Source organism: Lygodium microphyllum, chromosome 5, assembly GCF_053477565.2.
Source record: "Lygodium microphyllum isolate KBCC chromosome 5, Lygodium_microphyllum_v1.1.10, whole genome shotgun sequence".
In the NCBI taxonomy this organism is placed as follows: Eukaryota; Viridiplantae; Streptophyta; class Polypodiopsida; order Schizaeales; family Lygodiaceae; genus Lygodium; species Lygodium microphyllum.
This window is the reverse complement of record NC_141139.1, coordinates 33839216-33859083: the sequence shown is the minus strand read 5'-3', so window position 1 is coordinate 33859083 and position 19868 is coordinate 33839216. Positions and strand designations below refer to the sequence as shown.

Genomic DNA, 19868 nt, shown 5'->3' with positions numbered 1-19868 from the left:
CAAAGGAGTTTTTCCACCACAAATTTGTAGGTGTGCTCTTGTCGAAGGGCTGACTTAGGGTATCCTTAGAAAGATGGACAATGGGATTAGGATGTGTGGTCGCAGGCTATGTTTGATATGTGCAATAATGGTCCACTAATTGAAGAGTGTACTTTTGTTGTGACACATTGATCTCCGTCCCCCAAAAGTAAGACAACAAACCAAGGTTTGCCATCTCAAAAGTAGCAAAAAGCTAAGCCTTAATCTCTACTATGGTAGCATAATCTAAGCGAGTGATAAGTAAATAATCTATATATAGTAGGATATAGTTGACCGTCTTTGAAGTAATATGGATGTATAAGTTTGGGTCATAAGGGGGTAGAATGGTATTTGTGAGTTCGAAGAAACTCATTCCTTCTCTGCAACCAAGACCTCAAGGCTTGCTTCAGTCCGTAAAGAGCTTTCCGCAAGTGAAAGACCTTATCTTTCCAGTCAGTAGAAGAAAGCTCAGGAGGTTCCTTTACATAGACTTGCTCCTCTAGGTCACCATTCAAAAGACACTTTTGACATCGATCTAATAGATTGGCCAACCGTAGTGAGTGGCTAGTGCTACCAACAAACGAAATGATGTCAACCGCACAATAGAAGTAAAGATCTCTTCATAGTTAATACCTTGCTTCTGTTGAAATCCTTCACCACAGGGTGAGCCTTGTAATTGTCTTAAGTCCCATCAACCTTTAGCTTAGTCCTTAAAATACACTTCGTCCTAATGACTCTTGTGGCTCGGATGATCACTAAGGTCCAAGTTTCATTTCGGTCAATCCTTTCTAGCTCCTTTTTCATAGCCTCTCGCCATTGAGGTTGTTGAAGAGCCTCTTGCCACCTATCTGGCTCAAAATACGCTATGTAATCAATTGTAAATAGCGACATAGATGATGCTTGAGGTGCAAGCCGGGCAGATCTTCTAGGGCTCCTTGGGAGTGGAATCCAATGGAAGGATCCTTGAATCCCACATGGTTTGCTGGTACTAGTGAGGTAATGGGTCTTGCATAGGGAGCTTGGAAGCTAAAGAATGTGTGGGTAGGTCCAGAGCAGGTACTAGACTTGGCTTGCAAGGCACTATCTCTAAGGGAATAATGTGAGGAAAGGGTTTGGAGTCCGGTGTAGAAAACTACACAATGTTCCTCTTATGAAACACTACATTTAACAAACAATAGGCTTTCGCTTTGGAGAAGTATCCTGTAAAAATTAGGAGATTAGCTTGGAGAGTGAGCTTGCCTATCTTTTTATCAGGGGTGTGCATGTAGGCATGACTTCCAAAAGACTCTAAAGTGGGAAACACAGGCAGAGCCAAAAAATGCCTCATATGGAGTCCTTAAAGGGATTGCCGCATTCGGGCACATTGGTTGAGGATATACACCAAAGTGTTAATAGTCTCCACCCAAAGGCGCTTAGGGAGCTTTGTTGCGAATAGTATAGAGTGTGCCATGTTTATGATGGTTCGGTCTCTACACTCTACATCTCCATTTTGGGAAGGAGAGTTGGTAGAGGTAAGCTAGCGTGAAATGCAATGCTCATGTAGAAACTCGAAAAACTCGTGGAAGGTAAACTCGCCCCCACTATCTCTCCACATGCATGCTATACGATGACTAGTCTAGTTATGCAGTAGCAGCACGCAAGTAGAAAAATATGTGAAGGCATTAGACTTATGCTTGAGAAAGTACACCCATATGTATCAAGAATAATCATCAATAATAAAAAAAAGAAGTACAGTGCCTTGTTTAAGGCGGCGATGGATCTCGAACCCACAAAGATTGACATGAATCATTCAAAGAGGTACCTCAACTCTATATAAAGATTGTTGAGGGAACGAGATACAATGCTACTTCTCAAATTGACAAGCTTTAAAGTATTCTGCAATAGCTTTAGGTGTGGAAGAGCCACTTTGACGGCGAGTGTCAATCAAAGGCAAGAGGCACAACACCAAAAGCTAAGACTCAGACCCACGCCCCTATGTCGGGCAACACCTAGTAGGGAAGGCAAAGTGGTGGCAATCCTCACGAAGGGGAATGGCAAGGCCATACCAATGCTGCCACTGGTCAGCAATCATACTCAATATGGTTCTCAATAACAAGAGCTTGTCTAGCCGGTGTGTAGAGGCCCACATCAATCCCGTCGAGACATTTAAGAATGCAAGTCTCGTCCATATTTGCAAATTGCCTCTTGACGAGATGATTGCAAAGGCCCACTCATCACAATCAAGTACTTCAGCTAGTCCTTGGATTGTGAACAATGACGCCACCCATCATGTAACCCCCATTGAGAACATTTTCATTTTTAAGCCCCTATAGCCGACAAGTCCCTATAGGAAACAATTCCTTGGTCAAGATTCAATCTCACGGTTGCGTTAGTTTGCCACTGACCAGAGCCTGGATCAACCTACATTAAATAATGTATACTATATTCCCAAGCTTGAGGTGAGCTCGTTATTAGTTCAATAGCTTTGCCCATTGAGATGAGCAATCTTCTTCACGGCGACCACAATCGAGGTCCTTGACTCTCATACTGGTTTAGTGATTGCAAGCAATGAGGGGTAGCCTAATGGCTTGGACTACATGACATAATTTATTTCCCAGCCAACAACCAAAGGCTCTGATTTCCATCACTTCCAAGCTTTAGCCACTGTATGGAAGCCTACGACCATTGAGTGTCTTTGGCATTTTCACTCAAGTCATCTCAGATACAACTCTCTTTATGAGTTGTCGTGTCATTCTGACAACATTGACAATGCCGAATTTTCTTTGGTACATTCTGCGACTTGGGTTTAAGAGATGACTAGGAGTATTTGGGGTCTCACTAGATCGATTTTGATTTTGATTTTGTGTGGAATTTTGATTTGGTTTACCCTTGCCTTGTTGCCCTTCTGAGAAGAAGTACCAAGAGTTGCCTTTGTAGAGGTCAAACTATGAAACTAATCGAATGGCCCAGCGTAACGCAATAGCTAATACTCAAATTTATAGAATGTAGACATAGTGGGTTGTGAGATCACTTGTTGCACAAAATGGAAGTTTTTCCGCGGCAGCTTGTTTAGAAACAATGTGATGTGATTGTTTAAGGACTTAGGACTTTCCGTGGTAGAGAACTTTGCGAGAAGGCACCGATACTCGGCCAACTTGAGTTTTAAGTCACCTTGGTCAATGATTTTAAAGTTTTGGAACTCATGATCCAAGTTAATATGACCTGTCCTACCTCGAGTTGCATATCGATTAGTCAAGTGTGCCCAATGCTTAGATGCTAAGTCAAAATGTTGACATTGTGAATGGAATTCAAGTAATAGACCTTGCACCAACTTGATAATAGCAAAGGCATTCCTAGCCTTGCATGAGCAGACGTCCTTGTATTGAACAAGTGCAGGATCAGGTTGGGGTTTGAACCCCTGCACAAGATCCCATAGGTTGTGCGAATCAAGGGCATGTCTCATCAAGTTTGACTAAGTAGTGATGTTAGAGCCATTAAAATGGGTCTTGTCATTAAAGACATGTTTGGTTAATGAGGAGAAATAACCATGAGGTGTCAGATAAGTGGAATAAGATGGATAAGGAGGAGGTGGTGGAGGGGGTTAAGTAGGAGGGGGGGAGATAGGTAGGTAGAAATAGGTTGAAAATGTCCAATAGGTGCTGATTGATGCAAGGCATTGGAACAAGTGCTGGTGGAGACACCTGGACATGTAAGCTTTGTCCAACGATCAACTGGGGTATAAGAAAATGACTAGAAGACCTACTAGGTAATGCCATGGAGGCAAATTGTGGTACTAATTGATTGGCACCCATTGAGGGATGGGTGACATTCCCAAGCCATGAAAAACTTAAAAGTGTAGGGATGGGAGAATGAACCTCCATCATGGAGACTACCTAGCTGAGTAAAGATGAGGTTCGAAAGGTTGTGCCTAAGGGTGAAGGACCCCATGGTGTGATGTGTGAAGACATGAAAGGTGCACTTAATGGAGGCTAAAAGGAAGGTGCAACGGAACTAGTGGGTGGGATGGGTGTGAGATTGAATGGATTTGTCATTTGTATAGTTGTGGGAAATGTGTTAGGTTCGTTTTGTCCATTAAATGCAAATGATGAAAAAGATGATTCACGAAAGTCAAATTGACCATTAGATGAGGTGAAGGAGAAGATGAAGGAAGAGCACTTACCAAAGATTCTTGCACTCTTGCTTACCTTTTCTTGAGTGCAACTAGAAAAATCTATCCTCTTTTAGCCTTACAAACCAATACTTGATATGAAGAGTTCTGTCATCATGAGCTTCATCAATATCTTGGGGAAAAGAGGAAGTAAACTCAAAAGATTAAGTAGTAATATGCGTACTTGACATAGGAGTGAATGAAGGTGAAGTGTATGGAAAAGATGGAAGAGGTAATGATGGAGATGATGGTGGTAGAGAGGAAAATGATTTGTACTCCATGCCAATTTCGAAGTCAGTATAGCTAGTTTGTTGTGGAGTTTCCGTTCTTCTTATAAAATCATTAGACCGGTGCATTGAATCTAAAACGAAAAACTCAAATTAACCTTCAATCTGTTGTTGAGATCAATACATGAGGATGAGTTCGTATTCAGCTCATGAGATCTTGTATGGTTTATGGACTCCATGGTAGTCTTAAGACTCTCCGGCCATGTTGGAAGTTGGAGGAGCAAGCTACGAGGTCCACTCCATCCTGTGTCTCGATGTGCTAGGCTTGGGAGCATCATGATGATGTGGTGAAGATGCATTGAAAGTCATCTTGTGCTTCTATTGTTCCTGCTTCTTGTGAAGGGCTTTCAGATTAAAGGCCGAGGTTTCGTGGAAGAGAACCTTGCTCTTATACTATGTGAAGAAATATCCTAACGCAGAAACATAAATAAAGCATATGACAAAGTATAAACTCAACAGAACACAATTAGGGTTAAGGCAATTCAAAGACAATGAACACAATAAGAATTTGAATGAATGACTAAATACTAAGCATACATTGCTCATGGAACAAATGAACCATGTAGGGAATGAAAATTGTACTTGGAACTCTTGTATCTCGAGGACCAAGGCAAAGCTGATGAGCATTCAATGCTCATGGAACAAATGAACCATGCAGGGAATGAAAATTGTACTTGGAACTCTTGTATCTTGAGGACCAAGGCAAAGCTGATGAGCGAGACAGTATGTTGTACTCTTGATGGATCCCGAAACGTAGCAAAGCAGCCTCTGAGTGTCGGGGGCAGTAGCAAACACAGCAAATAGTGATGCTTGATGAGCGTTGGATAGGTAGAAGAGAGAGAGAAAACTGCAAATGCAGATTCAGTTGATGATGTGGCAGCAGTCTACATAGTAAACGCAGATAGGAGATGATGTGGCAGCAGCCTGCATAGTAAACGTAGGCAGCAGACTGATGGCAATAGCTAGGATGAGGTTGCTGATGGCTGGGTGGTCGCTAGGGCCTATGAATGCAGCAGTTTGCTAAAATGGACGGGCTATATGACAATAGTGCAGCAATTAGTGGCAGTCACTTGGTTGGAAACAGTGCGAATCAGCAAGGAGGAGGTTTGAAATAGGCACCAGACTGGTGTAGATAGCAATGGAAAGCTTCGGTTGAGATGTCCTCCACAAACGAGGTGTGGTCAATGAACCTAATAGGCAACGAGATTGGGCTGAAAGGAGGGTAGCCTACCTATTTATAGAAAGTTTTAGGACCTCCTACCATGCACCATTTTTAAAAACTCTCTTGAACTATGCACCATTTTATGGCTTTCATTAATTAAGCATTTTTAGGGCTGTTTAAGAGGCTAATTCAGCATGTAATGCTTATTTTAGCTCAATAGAGTGTGAGAGGGCTGAATGATATCTAGCTGGAAGAATGGGAATCAAGGATGCACTCATATAGACTTCTATTTATAGTGGATTTGGGTTATACTTAACCTATTACCTTGGTTGGAAGAATGGGAATCAAGGATGCACTCGTATAGACTCCTATTTATAGAGGATCTGGGGTGCAATTGTCGTACGGTAAAAAAAAAACCCATTTAATTGCAATAAAACTGCATTAGTGTGCTCGTGGGGTTGGTTTAATGAAACTTAGTGGTAGGTTAATGGAAACCTTGTAATTAGTAGCTCAATTGTAGGGAAATACTTGTCTATAGATAATAGATAGAATCGTAGACAAAGCACACATTGATAAAAGAACTCATTAGTTTTTGGGCAACTCAGAGAGAATGAACACAGGAGATGAATAAAGAATAATTAATAAATACAATGATCACACAGTTAACACACAATGTAGGGTGACTACAAAACCTTGAATTCCCATGTCTCTAGGCTTGAGGTTGAGATGTGAGTTGGAGAGTGTATTGTCCTTTGTATGGATCTCAAAATTTAGCAGATAGCCTTTGAAACTGTACAACAACAACAATGCAAATATTTAGATTTTGGATTTCCTCAATTTGACAATGAATTTAGAAAAATTGATGAGAATTCCCAAAATTTTGATGAAATTTGGACGAGATTGGGTGCTTTGGATGGAAATCACCAAATTTTCACTCAAGTTGTGTTGTGCTTGGGAAGGGAAGCGCTTGAGAATAGGAGCTTTACAGAAATGAAGGAATGCATAAATAACATATTTTTTGAGAAATGTTGAAGTCTTTGGTATATCAGGACCATGGCGGCAACAAGTACATGTTGACTCGGTTATTAGTAGGTAGAATGTGATGAGCCAAGGAAGTATACAACGAATAGGACAGGGTTAGGTAGATGAGGTGATGGATTTGGTTGAGGTGGTGATGAAGGCATGGTTGGTTGAGATAGTAGATGTGTGACATGACGTTAGGTCAAAGGGACAGTGATGCGAGTAGCTTGGGAATGGGTTGTTGACTAGTGGGAATGGGTTGTTGACTAGTGGTAGGGACAACAACATCCACAATAGAACTATGTTGCTGCAGTCAACAAGACAACAGAGGAAGCACTTGACTGAGCAATGATAGTTGCTATAGATGGTGAAGGTACACGAGCTGTAAGTGGCAGAAGGCCATTGAATCGTGAAGTTGATGGTGTTCTTGCAAAGAAGAGTTCCAGTGGAGGTGACAACGGTTGAAATGGTGATGTGCGACTATCGATCGGTCAATTGTTGGGTTTTAAAGAGGTTGGCACAATGGCAATGGCTTCGGGTGGTAGCTAGCCAAGGTGTGGTACTCAATGACAATGGCTGCAAGGAAGGTAGCCACAGTCAATGGCGATGAAGGTAGTGGCTTTGGTACCACTATTGGCCCACATGCAAAGTAAGTGTTCAATAAAGTGTAATATAGTGATTGTCTTTACATAAGCAAAATAGATAAAGATAATGCGAGAATTAATAAATACACAATCATCCTCAATTGTAATAGGAGAGGCAAGGTATTAATGATTGAAAGAGAGTACGACGCTCATGGTGACCACAATGAATAATGCCATATTTGCTTCTAGTGATGCACAAAGTGCCTTTATATAGTAAAATCTAAACCCTAAATGACTTAATTTTCATAAGATACCCTGATTTAAACCCTAACCCTAGTGTCACTTAGTGTCTAGGACACCCGGGGCAACAACTATTTTAATGATAGTTTCAATGCCTAGCGAGCTGGGATCATGAATGAAAGGGCATCAATGTGTAGCCCATGAGATGGCCTATACAAACTTGCCACCAGGCTTGACTATGAAGACTTTGAAATTTCCATTGTGTCGCAATTGGATAGTCTTTTGTCAATTGAGAGGTGATCACTCTCGATAGCAAGTGCCCATGTTAGCTTGTATTTTGTCAGTCTGTCATCTTTTGGTTATGAGCTCCATTAGAGGTTGATGGAGATAGAGCACTGACTATTTCAGCCCAGTTTAGGTGTGTGTATTTCTTTTGAGTGCGTTCACCCTCGCACCGACCACTTGCATTTCTTTTTTTGTGGTTGGGCAGCCTGTTTTTGTGTCAGAGAGCGGGTGGCCTGTTCTTGGGATTTATGCCATGTTTTTCACCATTGTTGCAGGCTGGTGGGCCAGTTTTGACTTGCTGACTGCATCAATGTTTTTTTCTCAAGGCTGGTCAGTCAGATTTGGATGGGGTCAGCTATATTTATCAAGTCCCCCACACTTGGAGATCATCTCTCTTTTCCACAGGTTCAACACACTCTACTTGTGGTATCCTTTGCCTTTGGTGCAGTCATCTTTATCAGCTTGATCCAGTGACCTCACTGATGCCTTGGGCTGCATGCAGGGATGGATCAATTGTCCATTGTATTCAGCCTTCCAGTCAGATTCAGTGCAGATTATCACTTTCTCTTCTCTCTTGCTATCTCTCTTCTCTTTGTGTTCATGTTTCTCTTTCGTAGTGCACTCTCACATGATATCATCACCTAAGTGAGAACGTGGAGGCTTCTACAAGAGGAGACATCTACAATCTTCCTTTGCAGGGTGTAGCTGATTTTCCCTTTGTTTGGGCATCCTGACACAAGAATGCAAATTTTCTCGTGATATTTTGCGCATGGCATAGGAAGAGAACCCTTTTCAATGGCTATTAGCTCACAGGAATGTAGCAGTTGGCACTTGTCTTGGATACGGTAGGGACCTAGTTGTATGGATGAGATGTGGTGAGCTAGAGGAGATGCAAAGGCACTGCTTATGGGATTGTTCTAGAGCTTAGGAGGTATGTAGGAGAGCCCATAGGATGATATTCCATAGCACAATAGGAACCATGGTCGCAACCGGGGGGACTTGTAACTTGAGTCATGTGGCCTAGCATATGGCTATGAGGATGTTTGGGGGAGCCTCTCTTTCTTGATCATTGGACAACATTTGAGTAGAATCCCCACTTGAGATTACTTTGCATGTACAATTGACCTAGGGACACTCTCATAGATGGGAGCTGATTGGTAGTATTATAACCTAACATATTTGGACCACAATGTGCAGCCATGCTATAGACCTTCAGGATCTATCCACAACAGAGACTCTTTCAAGGATTTGGATAGAGATTGTCTGCTCTCTCTGTGAAAGGTGGGGGAGGATGCAGGTTGGTCCTGAGAGGACGAGAAGGAGAAGAGAGGCCTTCTTGTGGACTATTGTATTTGTGATGTAATTAGACACTCTTTACAAAGTTCGGTGTACTTTGTATGTTTACCTCAGGGGGATTTTCTTCAAGGTGTTATTAATAAAATTTTCTTTTTTCGGGAGAAATAAAGATACCATGTGAGAATGGAATAGGGTTTGCATAGAAACATAGAGCATTTAGGAACATGACTAACACAATAAACTCAGACAAGACACAAATGAAGAAGAAGGTACAACTTTCCGCTGAAGAAGTGGAGGCTGCCCAACAATCACTCTCTCTCATGGGAGCTGGCTGAGCGATTGTTGTCCTCTGTGAAGGGATCCCTAGTGCTGCAGACCACTCATGCTGATGCAGAAATCTAATGTAGAGCACAATGGAAGCAGCATAGATGAAGAGGGCTATCCAATTGAGTAGGTGGGGAGAGGATAGGGTGATTATAGAGGGCTGGAGAGTCATGAAAGCAGGGTAAACATAGTAGTTCTGATTGCTGGAATGAGAGGACATGTATTCAGCCTGGCGAGAGCCTTTGGAAGTGAAATGCAGCATCTGATAGTCAAAATGCAGCAGTGGGCAGTGCATGGCTGAAAACACAGGCAGCAGCCTAATCAGCAGCAGGTGGGAATGATGATGATGTGAGACGGGAGGGAATGTTGGGGATGATGATCAAGGCAGAAAAGTGATGGAGGAGAGCTGACATGGAAGGGTGAAAGTCAAGGACAAGGGTATGAAAGTGGCAGTGCACAATAAGTCCCCTTTTACAGCTATACACTTTCTGGCCAGTTGTATTACCAATTATTCTTCAGTCTCGTATTAATTGATTTAAATCTTTTTGGGGCTGTTCTAAGAGCCAGCAAAATGCCAGAAAAATATGATTGTTTAAATGACAATTTCGTATGGGTTAATTGAGTGCATTCTTGCATAGAACAGTACTATACCCAAAGTGTCTTGGACCCCACGTATTTTGGAGTTTCAATCCAGTGAGAACACACTGGTTCCATGATTTTTAGATAGTATTGTAGCTTCTATGGCAGGAATGGATCCAAAAATCTGATGTTCCATGTGTGCATTACATGGGCCAAGTCTTGCCTTCCAGGTGAAGTGGTGGTAGTTCTTACATCTGAAAGAAACATCATCCTACTGAGGATGTCTTCTGCTGACATCTTGGACTGATTTAGAGGTCCATAATCTTCACAGCCACGCTCAAGTTGGTGTTTTATTCCTGATAGGATAAAGTATGACTTAAGGACTAGTAATGCATTCCAAGATGAAAGACCAAGGCTGAATAGACTCAGGATGTGAGCTGGATAACTTATCAATGACAATGGTGACCTCTCACAGCACTCATAGGTATAATATCTGTTTAAATGGACACTCACAGTCAGAGGAGGTTCCTTGTGCTTCACTGCATGCATCAAGTGATGAAATATATTTTAAGAGTAACGTGAATCAGTTGGGCCAGCTGCTTGCTTTTGAATGAACAGGAAAAAATTCACTCTCTAAATTGAAAAATGAGGCTCTTTTTTTGAAGCAACTAGTTTCTGTATGCGAGAGTTACATTTTTTTAAAAGCTTGATTATGTTGTGTTCACCTCTCAATAACTATTGTGCCCTTGCCCTTGATAAAACTCAAACAAAACATCTACTTGTCAGTGCTTGTTTTAAGATAAACACAGATACTGACTCGATGATACCATACTTGTCAGAAAGCTAATTTTTATATGGCCTTGTTTCAGGACAAATGAACTGGAGAAAGGCACCAAGCTACAATTGGTTCCTTATACTGGTCAAGATATTATGAAAGAAACAACACCAAGGAGAGAGTCGCCTGTTGTGCTTCCTTCCTCTAAGAAAAAGAAGCTGCTATCTGGTGGGAAATCTCACAAGTCACAGACGGATAAGAAAGTTGAGGAAAATAAAAGGTCTAAGCTGACTGATGCAACTGAAAAGAGGAAACAGATAAATATTGCAGTTGAAAGCACCAGTAGTGATGCAAGTGATTCAGTGAATTCTGATCAAGTAAATGTGGATAATGTCAATGAGAAGCAATGTCCAACCAGGTATAAGTAATAATCCTCATACAGTTTTCAGCAAATGCAAGGACTGCGGGGATTTATCGCAGTATATGTATCTGTCACTGTTGATTGATCTCTTTTGATCCATATGCTTCACTGTTTGCAGAACTGTTTGAAAAGAATGAAAATGTCTGTGAAACAGCTACACATTGTTGGTCCTGGGGATATGAAATGAACATTGAAGGATTTTCTTTAGAAACACATTGATCTGTGCAACAATGATCCTTATTTCTGTCATTATTTTAGAGGAATAGATTGGAGAAAAGAGTTCTGAATTAAAGTCTTAAATGTACTGGGTGAAATACCTTGATCCATTCAAACTTTAGTCCAGCATAATGTAAAGCTAGAGTTGGAAGAAAAATTGAGCAAACCTAACTTTTTAAGCTACATGGAAATCTTGAATTTGAGGAGATTGAACCATGTTGGAGTAACTAATCTGAAGCAGTGCAAGTTTGTATGAAAATGAGAGAAATGTCAATTTGAGGAAGAGTCTGAAGGATTACGGAAGTCACCAAAAATCATTTGCAAAACATCTGACGTGTAGGTGCAAGGTGTAGTCCATTCAAATGTAGTACTACATAGCTCATGCTTAGTGATGCCAGTATGGGATCTAGTTTGGATGTGACATAGGTGCTTTTTTGGTTATCTTCAAGCATCTGGTCATAACTTCTTGATTTTCAATGCTTGTGCCCTGTTTTTAAGATGTTTAACAGTCGTTGCACTTCTCCCTACTCCGAGTTGTTTTGAAAATTAAACTGACGTGTTTGGATCATGCAGTCTGCATGCTTTGAATCATCAGGAGCAAGTGGACTCCAAAGCAGGAGATGGAAAAAAGGTCTGTTTACAGGACAAGTTTTTAATGCTTCTGGGAGGAAGCCCACGAATGCTGCCTTGCATTACATTTTCTTAGGAGAGTTGCTTGGGGGTTTCTTTACAAGTTCTTGTGAAATGAAAGTAAAGTTTCTGTACAAGCTTAAGGGTACTCCAGGTCAAAGGAGCCTTTTAAATATGAACAAAGATATGACTACTGTGTTTTTTTAAAACTGCTTTATTGTTCCTTTACTGTGGTGATTTCAGAAATTGAGTCGTAGTACTCTACGGAAGAAAGCAAAGCGCCGTTGGAAACGTGAGCATCAAGAGACTATGGCAACAGAGACTGTAAATTCTGATTTCCAGGCATTCTATCTTGGTGTCTTTACTCATAAAAAAGGCACTAGGTAATTTTGACTGCTTCATTTTTCTCAGAATGGAAAGAGGGATACCAATACCAGGTCAAATGACAAGTCGAAATCAAATTTGTTCTCTGTATTGAAAACAAATGACGACGATGGAGAAGCTGAGGAAGAGAAGCTTCCAATTGTGATACGACCTGGACATATTCGTTTTGAACCTTTGGATGAAGGTATGGATTCTAATCTTTATAATGCACAATAATGTTAATCTAGAATGCCTAGTACTGTTTTGGGTGTGTTCATAAAACAGAAATGAACAACATCATCCACTTCACCTGAAGGCAGATCATGTTTACAAATACACGTGGTCGTTCATGAATGTCCTGGGCATTGTGTAGGGTTTCCCAAACCAAAGTCCTGGCATTTGGAAAGTGATCAGGAGGATGTAGCTTTTTCATTTCTGATAAAAAGATCGGGTATTCAAAATGCATGTATTTACTGACATAAATGCATTAAAATAGCTGTGACGACATTAGCTGATCTACATGGCTTGTAGGCAAAAGTCTGTTCTGTATAGACATTCAATCAGTTGTGAACCCAACATGCAAAACTCACATCTTGAAGCATGGGATCGGCATAAGACAAGATTACTTGTGCTCTTTTTCTTGGGAAGTGGCTACCATGCCATGATACGTATTCAGTTGGCAGATATCTTGGAGTCTTTAATAGTGTGGACTGAACACATTGTATCGTATGACACTTCAAATGCCTGTAAGTGTTCATGAGCTTCAGCTCTTGAGCTTTTCTAGCTTGTCATCTCATAACTGTCACCTTCTTATTGCTGCAATATTTTTTCAAGTCGTTTCTTTATTACCCTCTTGTCTTGCTTTCCTCTCCTGCAGCAGACAATATTGTCTTGAACTTGTACAGTTATTAAACCTTTTAAGACCCGAGTGCTATTTACCACTCACACGCCCTTGTCTTCTTGGTTTCCTCTTCAGTGGCTGACCAACAAGAGGTTTAAAAGAAGGTACTCAACCACAAATGGCTAGAAAGGCCTCTTGGCTTCTCTTGCAATTTGAATCTCCATAAACTCTTCTATTTGCCTTGGATGTTGGGGAGCATGAATGATCTGCACAGATTTGAGTGTATGACCTGCAAGTGAAAGTATTGTGCTGCCTCATCTCATCTTACAATGTATGTACACAAAGCATTGATGCTAGAAATGAGATCCCATCAGTGATAATGTCATGTAGTGCACTCCATTTAGGTGAAGCCTAGAGTGTGTATGGCTTGTCTGTTGACCTGAGATATGAAAATATATCTTCTGTAGAGATCCTCATATCCATTTGCTGGTTCATTCTCTATAACCCCAGCTATCGCACCTCAGCCCTAGAATATGATTCTGAGAGCTCTCTTCTAGAACTCTTGAGCTCTGGTAAGCCACAGAAAGATTCTAATTTTCCTAGTTGTAATTTTCCAGATTTTGGTCCATAAAAGTTGTGCAACTTGGGGGATAATGCTGGTCATATGTGTTTGAATCTTACCTAATGTAGCTGTATCCTTCAAGAGAAAATGTTTGGAGCTCTATTCTAGATGGGTTTTGCCAAACTGGCACTCTTGAATCCTAATCAAGTGTGTAATGGTATCCTCTTGTAAGCTTAAAATCTCACTCTCTCCCCTAGCCGTTCTCTAGATCAAATCACCACTTTGATCATGCTGGGATACAAGCCTGTCCTGTGGTGGCTGCAGCCTTTGTGCTCTGCCTAATCAGCCTCTGTTATGTCTATGATTCTTGCTGGCTCCAGAGTGAAGGATTCCTGGCTGCTAGTAGTGATTACCTACAAAAGAGTGTCTCCTCAGCCTCTTGTATGTCTATGATTCTCGCTTGCTGCAGGGTAGAAGGATCCTTGACTGCTAGTAGCTATTACTCACAAAAGGAGTGTCTCCTTTGGACAATAGGCCTATCCAAGCCTAGAGAGTATCTCTTCAAATAAATGGAGTGCATCGTGGATTGGCCTTTCTAAGACCCCCAGTCTCTGCCTTTGGATATCTTGTGAAGGTCTCTAAAGGTTTCACCAACTATGCTAACAACTTCAAGGAGAAACTCCCTGAACAGAGATGAGATCTTAGCCCTAGTGTGTGCCTACTACAGAGTTTGTGACCTTAAATGATTGTTGAAGAAAAGAGATCGCCTTATCCTCTCTTCAGTAGTCCCATGATCTATTTGAAAAAGTGTGTAGAAATTGATCTGTAGGCTCTAGATATTTGGCTCTGATTTGGTGGAAAATCCATCTAATGCTCTACTGCCAGGGACCACCCAACTCTAGTCTAGTCTCTTCTCATCTTCACATTAGTTACTGCTTTCAAGGCCTACTTGGATGAAGACATCTAATGAAGAGTTTGACAAGAAAAGCTCCACTCTAGTTCATCTCTGAATCTCTCAGCGGAATAATTTAATATCCAAGTAATCTTCGCTCTAGCTTGATTAGTGTCACTTCCTGACTAGATGAAGTTTTGAATAAGATGTTTCATGTGTTGAATACAGGATATGGACAAAGCAGGTAATGTACCAGATAGTTGTTGAGCTATTGTGCCTGGCTCTGTTTTCTGTCATGCCCACTTTTGTCATAGGCCCCAACCTTTTTGGTTCACTGACCACCTGGAGTGGTGTCTGATTAGCATGCATATATTTGTTAAGCGACATCTTCCCTGGAATGAGTCAAGCATTTCTTGGGGTTATCATTTGTGAGATTGTTCTGAGTGTTACAATATCAAGGCAAATCACAGGATCTGTGTTTTTATGCTCCTCAATTTGAATATTCTATAATTCTTCCCCCACCTCAATAGGGAGAATTCTCTTAATTTGTGCCATAGTTGAAGTTCCCTCACTACTTTCCAGACACACTGACCCTGTCTTTGCTGCTGCCACTTTTCCCCTTCACTGCCCTTTTCTTTTTGTTGATCTTACTCCAGCAAGAGCATTTTTGTCTCCCATCCTTGTCTCGTGGTGGTCATCTCTGGGCTGTGAGGGTCTGTGGTTTGTAGGCAGGCTGCGGCTAGGCAATCATGCTCTCTACAGATGAAGGATGGGTTGGGAAGTTTAAAGTACACTATTAGCTGGAGTATCTCCCTTCCATGAAAAGTAGGAATAAGGATGAGCGTCGGAGAGCGAATAGGCTGTCTGAGGGCATTCTCACCCCCATCGTAGGGGGTAGCAGTGGACTCCCATTGATGTTCTCATTGTGCTGGAGTATATCACAAATATCATGGACATTATGATAAAAACATTGGAAAATTGTATTTTACAATCAGTAAGAGTGGCATTTTGCTGAAGCTCCATTCTCATATTCATGTACAAGGTCTTGTGTTTTATTCAGCTGTATCTACTTTGCCTAGGAGAAGTACCATTTTACTGATAAAAAGCCTTTAAAAAATGGTTGATTTGGTGCCAAGGTGCCTTTTAGTGCTACCCGCCAAACTGTATGGAGTTTATATGGGTCTTTAGAGAGAGACAGGTCAGCTTAGAACCGGTCTCAAGCCCATTGACGATTGTTTTAAAGGAATATTGACTTCTATATTAATAGAACAGTTGGTTCAATACTTGGGGAGAACCACCTTAGAGTAATCTGAGCAACACCACCATCCTGCAACTGAGACTTGAGGATTGGGCTAATCACAACTCCAACAAGGACCGATCTGAGTTATAGTGTTGTTCTTAAGCTTCAGCTTTTGAGCTATTCTGACCTTTGCCACTTGTCGCACTCCTACTTTGTCATTGCTACATCTGTCTGGACTCTGAATCTTTTTGACTTTGCTAATCTCAAGGAAATAATTTCAATCACGTCATGAAAAAGCTGTTGGACTTGCAATCCTGCATCCATGATGATGAAATGGGCAGATGTATGGATGTGCATGTCCCCCATCTCTTCGTGCTTTCCTCTGCATTGGCTGGTGCACAACATTTCAAATGCACTGCTTTAGTTCTCAAATAGTCAACACCCCCTCTCTCTTCCCACCTTTCTCTGGTGACACAGGTCCCAAGAAAGGTTTGACATATAGCCATTAAGTTTTTAAGGCTTGAATGCTTTATGCTACATGTCTACCGATTTTATAATCATTTCCTTCTCAAACCAGGAACCATTTGTTGCAGATAGCCCCCCTTCATTTCACCCTTGGACTATGTTTTTGGTGTGCTAAAGCATATTCTAAATGGCATAGGCAATCAAAAAGTTTGTTTGACACAGTTTACTATCACAGAAGGTGGTTTGTGAAACATCATTCTCATATTTGTATGCAGTAATATTGTGTCATATTTCAGCTGGATCTGCCCGGCTCTAGGAGAAGTACAGCTTTACTGACAAAAGTCTGGAAAGGTGTGACTGATCTGGCACGAGGTGAAAATTTAGTACTAAATGTGGAAGAACATGGCATAGAACTGAGTCTCACCAGTGATGTGTTCTTTAATTCTTGAGAAACTAAGTTTTGCTAGTCTATCAAAGGAGTATTAGCTTCTTTATCAGTAAAAGATTTTATTCAATACTTGGAGAAGATAGTCCATGTGGTAACTTGATAAACATTTATCACATTGCAATGGAGACATGAGAGTTGGCCTGATCACAATTGCAACAAGGACAAAATGCATGGGCCACCGGGAATAAACTGCATAAAGTGATAAGAATTTCACAAGTCTCAGAAATTCAGAATGCTTGACTGATTGTGAAAACAGGGTAATGACCTTATCCATGAGACAAGCCACTGGCCAATCGGCTAATGGCAACAACTATGCTGCCGATTGCTGCCATGATGCTATGAGCATTTAACGCAGAAATTCAAAGTGCAGGATGTACCCTTGACGAAGCAGGCTGATCACTAACAAGCAGGCTTCTCCATATGCATGCTGCCAAGTCTAAAAATCACAGCCTGTAACTAGCCCCAAACAAGCAAACTTCTCCACAATGCTCAACATTAAGTCTGGGACTCTGCACAAGTGCAATGGACACTGAAATAAGGGCAGCAAGTGCACATGAACTAGTGTTAAACTCAAAAGGCAACTGGTAGTATTCAGTGTAAAAGCAGCATCTGAACTCTGTTGGTTGAGTACGTGCAAGTTTGCACAGTTCAGTGCGATCTAATTAGAATCAGACTGATTCACAGGATAGAGGCTTTAATTATATTTACAAATGTTAAAGACATTTTTTGGATGGTTTTGAAATGTACTGCATACCTCTTTATGCAAATGATCTTGCTATGTTTCTGCCACCGCATCTCTTATTTACACGTTTATAAGAGATGAAGCTGGTATTTAGGTTCTTTGCTGTTTAGGCTCGTTTGCATCATGCACATTCATCACTGGTCCTTCAAGTAACTCTGAACCATCCTTTTCTGTTTGATATGTGCACATGCATGAACATCATATACTAAATGTTCTTTGGTGTATTGTGTTCTGGATTTAATGCAGATGATGGAGACTATAATGCTGAGCATGCTGTGGTATGTTGAGGAATCAGTATAAGTTGTTGAAAGCATTTTTCACTTATTTTTGACAATATTCCATGTGTTGAAGTCTTTATTTATGACAATTTTGGATAGTTGGCTGAACATATTGTTTGTTTAGGCTGAAAGAGAGCTCGTATTCCTCATATTAATGAAACTTGATGCATTCTAAACAGCCTACATTTGCCTGGAGTGAGGGAGTAAGCAAGAGGAAAGGTCAAAGCTGGGGACAAGAAAAGTCACACAATAGTAAGAATGACTGGAAACTGAAAGGAAGCGGTTCGTCAGGAAACAATGAATTTCATAAGATCTCCTTTCAAGATCTACCTGCCTTAACTGTTGCTCCTCAGGTTTGCTCCATCTGTGTGTGTGTGTATGCGTGTATTTGTGATGCATGTGTGTGTTTAGTTAATGGACACTGCTTTCACCCAACAAAGAAAATGTGTGTGTGCTCATCTCACAATCAATCTATCTTTCAGTTTGTGTGTACTTGCAAGAGTTCTCTCTCTGTGTGTCTCTGTCTCTGTCTCTCTCTCTCTTCTTGTGAAAGGTAATTGTATTAATTACGAAAAAAGTACAAGATTACATGGTTACAAGATACATGATGGCTCTGGGCCATCATGCATAAAATCTGAGACATCACAGTGAAAGTACAAAGGAAGCAAAGTGACTAGAGGGGGGCAGAAGAAACTGCAGTGTGCCAGTAAATCTTGTCTAGGGAGAATATCTGTTCACTCAATCATGTCGAGCTGCCAATGAAGAACTCTTTTCAAGTGCACTATACTTTGCACTCCTGATGAAGCATCAAAGATGAATGAATTCCTTAGGGTCCATATATGCCAACAACCCCAGAAACGTAAGAAAGGAAAAAGCACTTTCATATCAGCTTGCATGGGGTCCACAAACTTGGGATGTTCAAATACCCAGTCCTTTGGAAGCATTAATAGCCCAACACCTCGGAACCAAATGGCCGATAGTAGTGACCAAACCTTTCGTGTCACCGGGCAATTAAGGAACCAATGGCGGGGTGTTTCTATCGACGTTTGACAAAAGAAGTAGCAATGATTGGAAATACTTCGCTTGGAGAGCGTAGAGGCAAGAGGAAGTGCACCTATTAACATTTGCCAAAAGAAGACCTCGTATTGGGAAGGCTTTTTGTTAAGCTGGGTTGTCATTACCATAGATTTCCACCATGCTTGGCCTTTCCGGAGACCCAAAGTGGTATTGCCTATTTGGACAAGCCAATCCTTATCACGTATAAGCAAATGATATATTTGATTTGCTGAAGCATGAGCCAAAAGGAGCTGACTATTAATCATCCAATCCTGCCAAGGGCCCTCCTTGTCCAAAGATGAAAGAGGTTGCATGGTCCATAAAGAGGTGGAGATGACGTTCAACAAATTGCGATAGCCCTAGGGAACATGAAGGCACTATTGAATTGAAGGACATAATAACCCCATTGATAGGTAGAACAACATCAGCAATAGTAACGAGTCCTAGGCGCGCCATTCTATTTAACATCGGTCTCTTTTTTTTTTCCTCTCTCTCTCTCTCTGTCTCTGAACTACGAATTATGAGACAAGAATTGGAGAAAGATATATGAGAGCAGGTCAAAGCCGAACTGATGGTAAATTAGAGGGCAGAAATGCAAGACATGCAAATAAATATTAAGAATGACTTACAGGCACAAATGCTGTCTGAAATGCACACACTGAAAAGTGAAATGTTGAAAGTTGTAGATGCCTACAAATTTGAAATCTTAGAACTGAGGGAAGAATTGAATACATTTAAGAAAAAAGAATGAACGTGCAAGAAGAATTACAAAAAGAGAAAGAGGCTTTGACGGCATGTGAAAGGGAGGTTCACTCATGCGTAGAAGTGGCAAAGACAACACAAAAGTAGATAGAAGAAGCTAGCCCATGGATTGAGGTAGTAAAAAAGAAAATTTCAAGCCACTCCAAGATATGTTAGACAAACCAAGGTTGCAATGGAACAAGGTGCATAACTTAAACCTCATGTACAATTGGGCCCTAGTCCCTGATCAGACACA

At 41.1% G+C, this 19868-nt stretch overlaps 1 protein-coding gene across 4 annotated transcripts in view; it reads left to right on the top strand.

Annotated features, from left to right (window-relative positions):
• LOC148035670 (sphere organelles protein-like protein) overlaps window positions 1–19868 on the top strand; it is a 157127-nt gene that overhangs the window by 73230 nt on the left and 64029 nt on the right. For 3 of the 4 annotated variants that reach the window (XM_087677678.1, XM_087677675.1, XM_087677679.1), the window contains 6 exons: window positions 10812–11135; window positions 11928–11985; window positions 12228–12308; window positions 12396–12552; window positions 17784–17815; window positions 17995–18168. In XM_087677678.1, coding sequence (XP_087533804.1) covers window positions 10812–11135; window positions 11928–11985; window positions 12228–12308; window positions 12396–12552; window positions 17784–17815; window positions 17995–18168 — 826 coding nt within the window. Of the gene's footprint in view, window positions 1–10811; window positions 11136–11927; window positions 11986–12226; window positions 12309–12395; window positions 12553–17783; window positions 17816–17994; window positions 18169–19868 lie in introns of all 4 variants that reach the window. The other variant, XM_087677676.1, reaches the window with a different exon arrangement.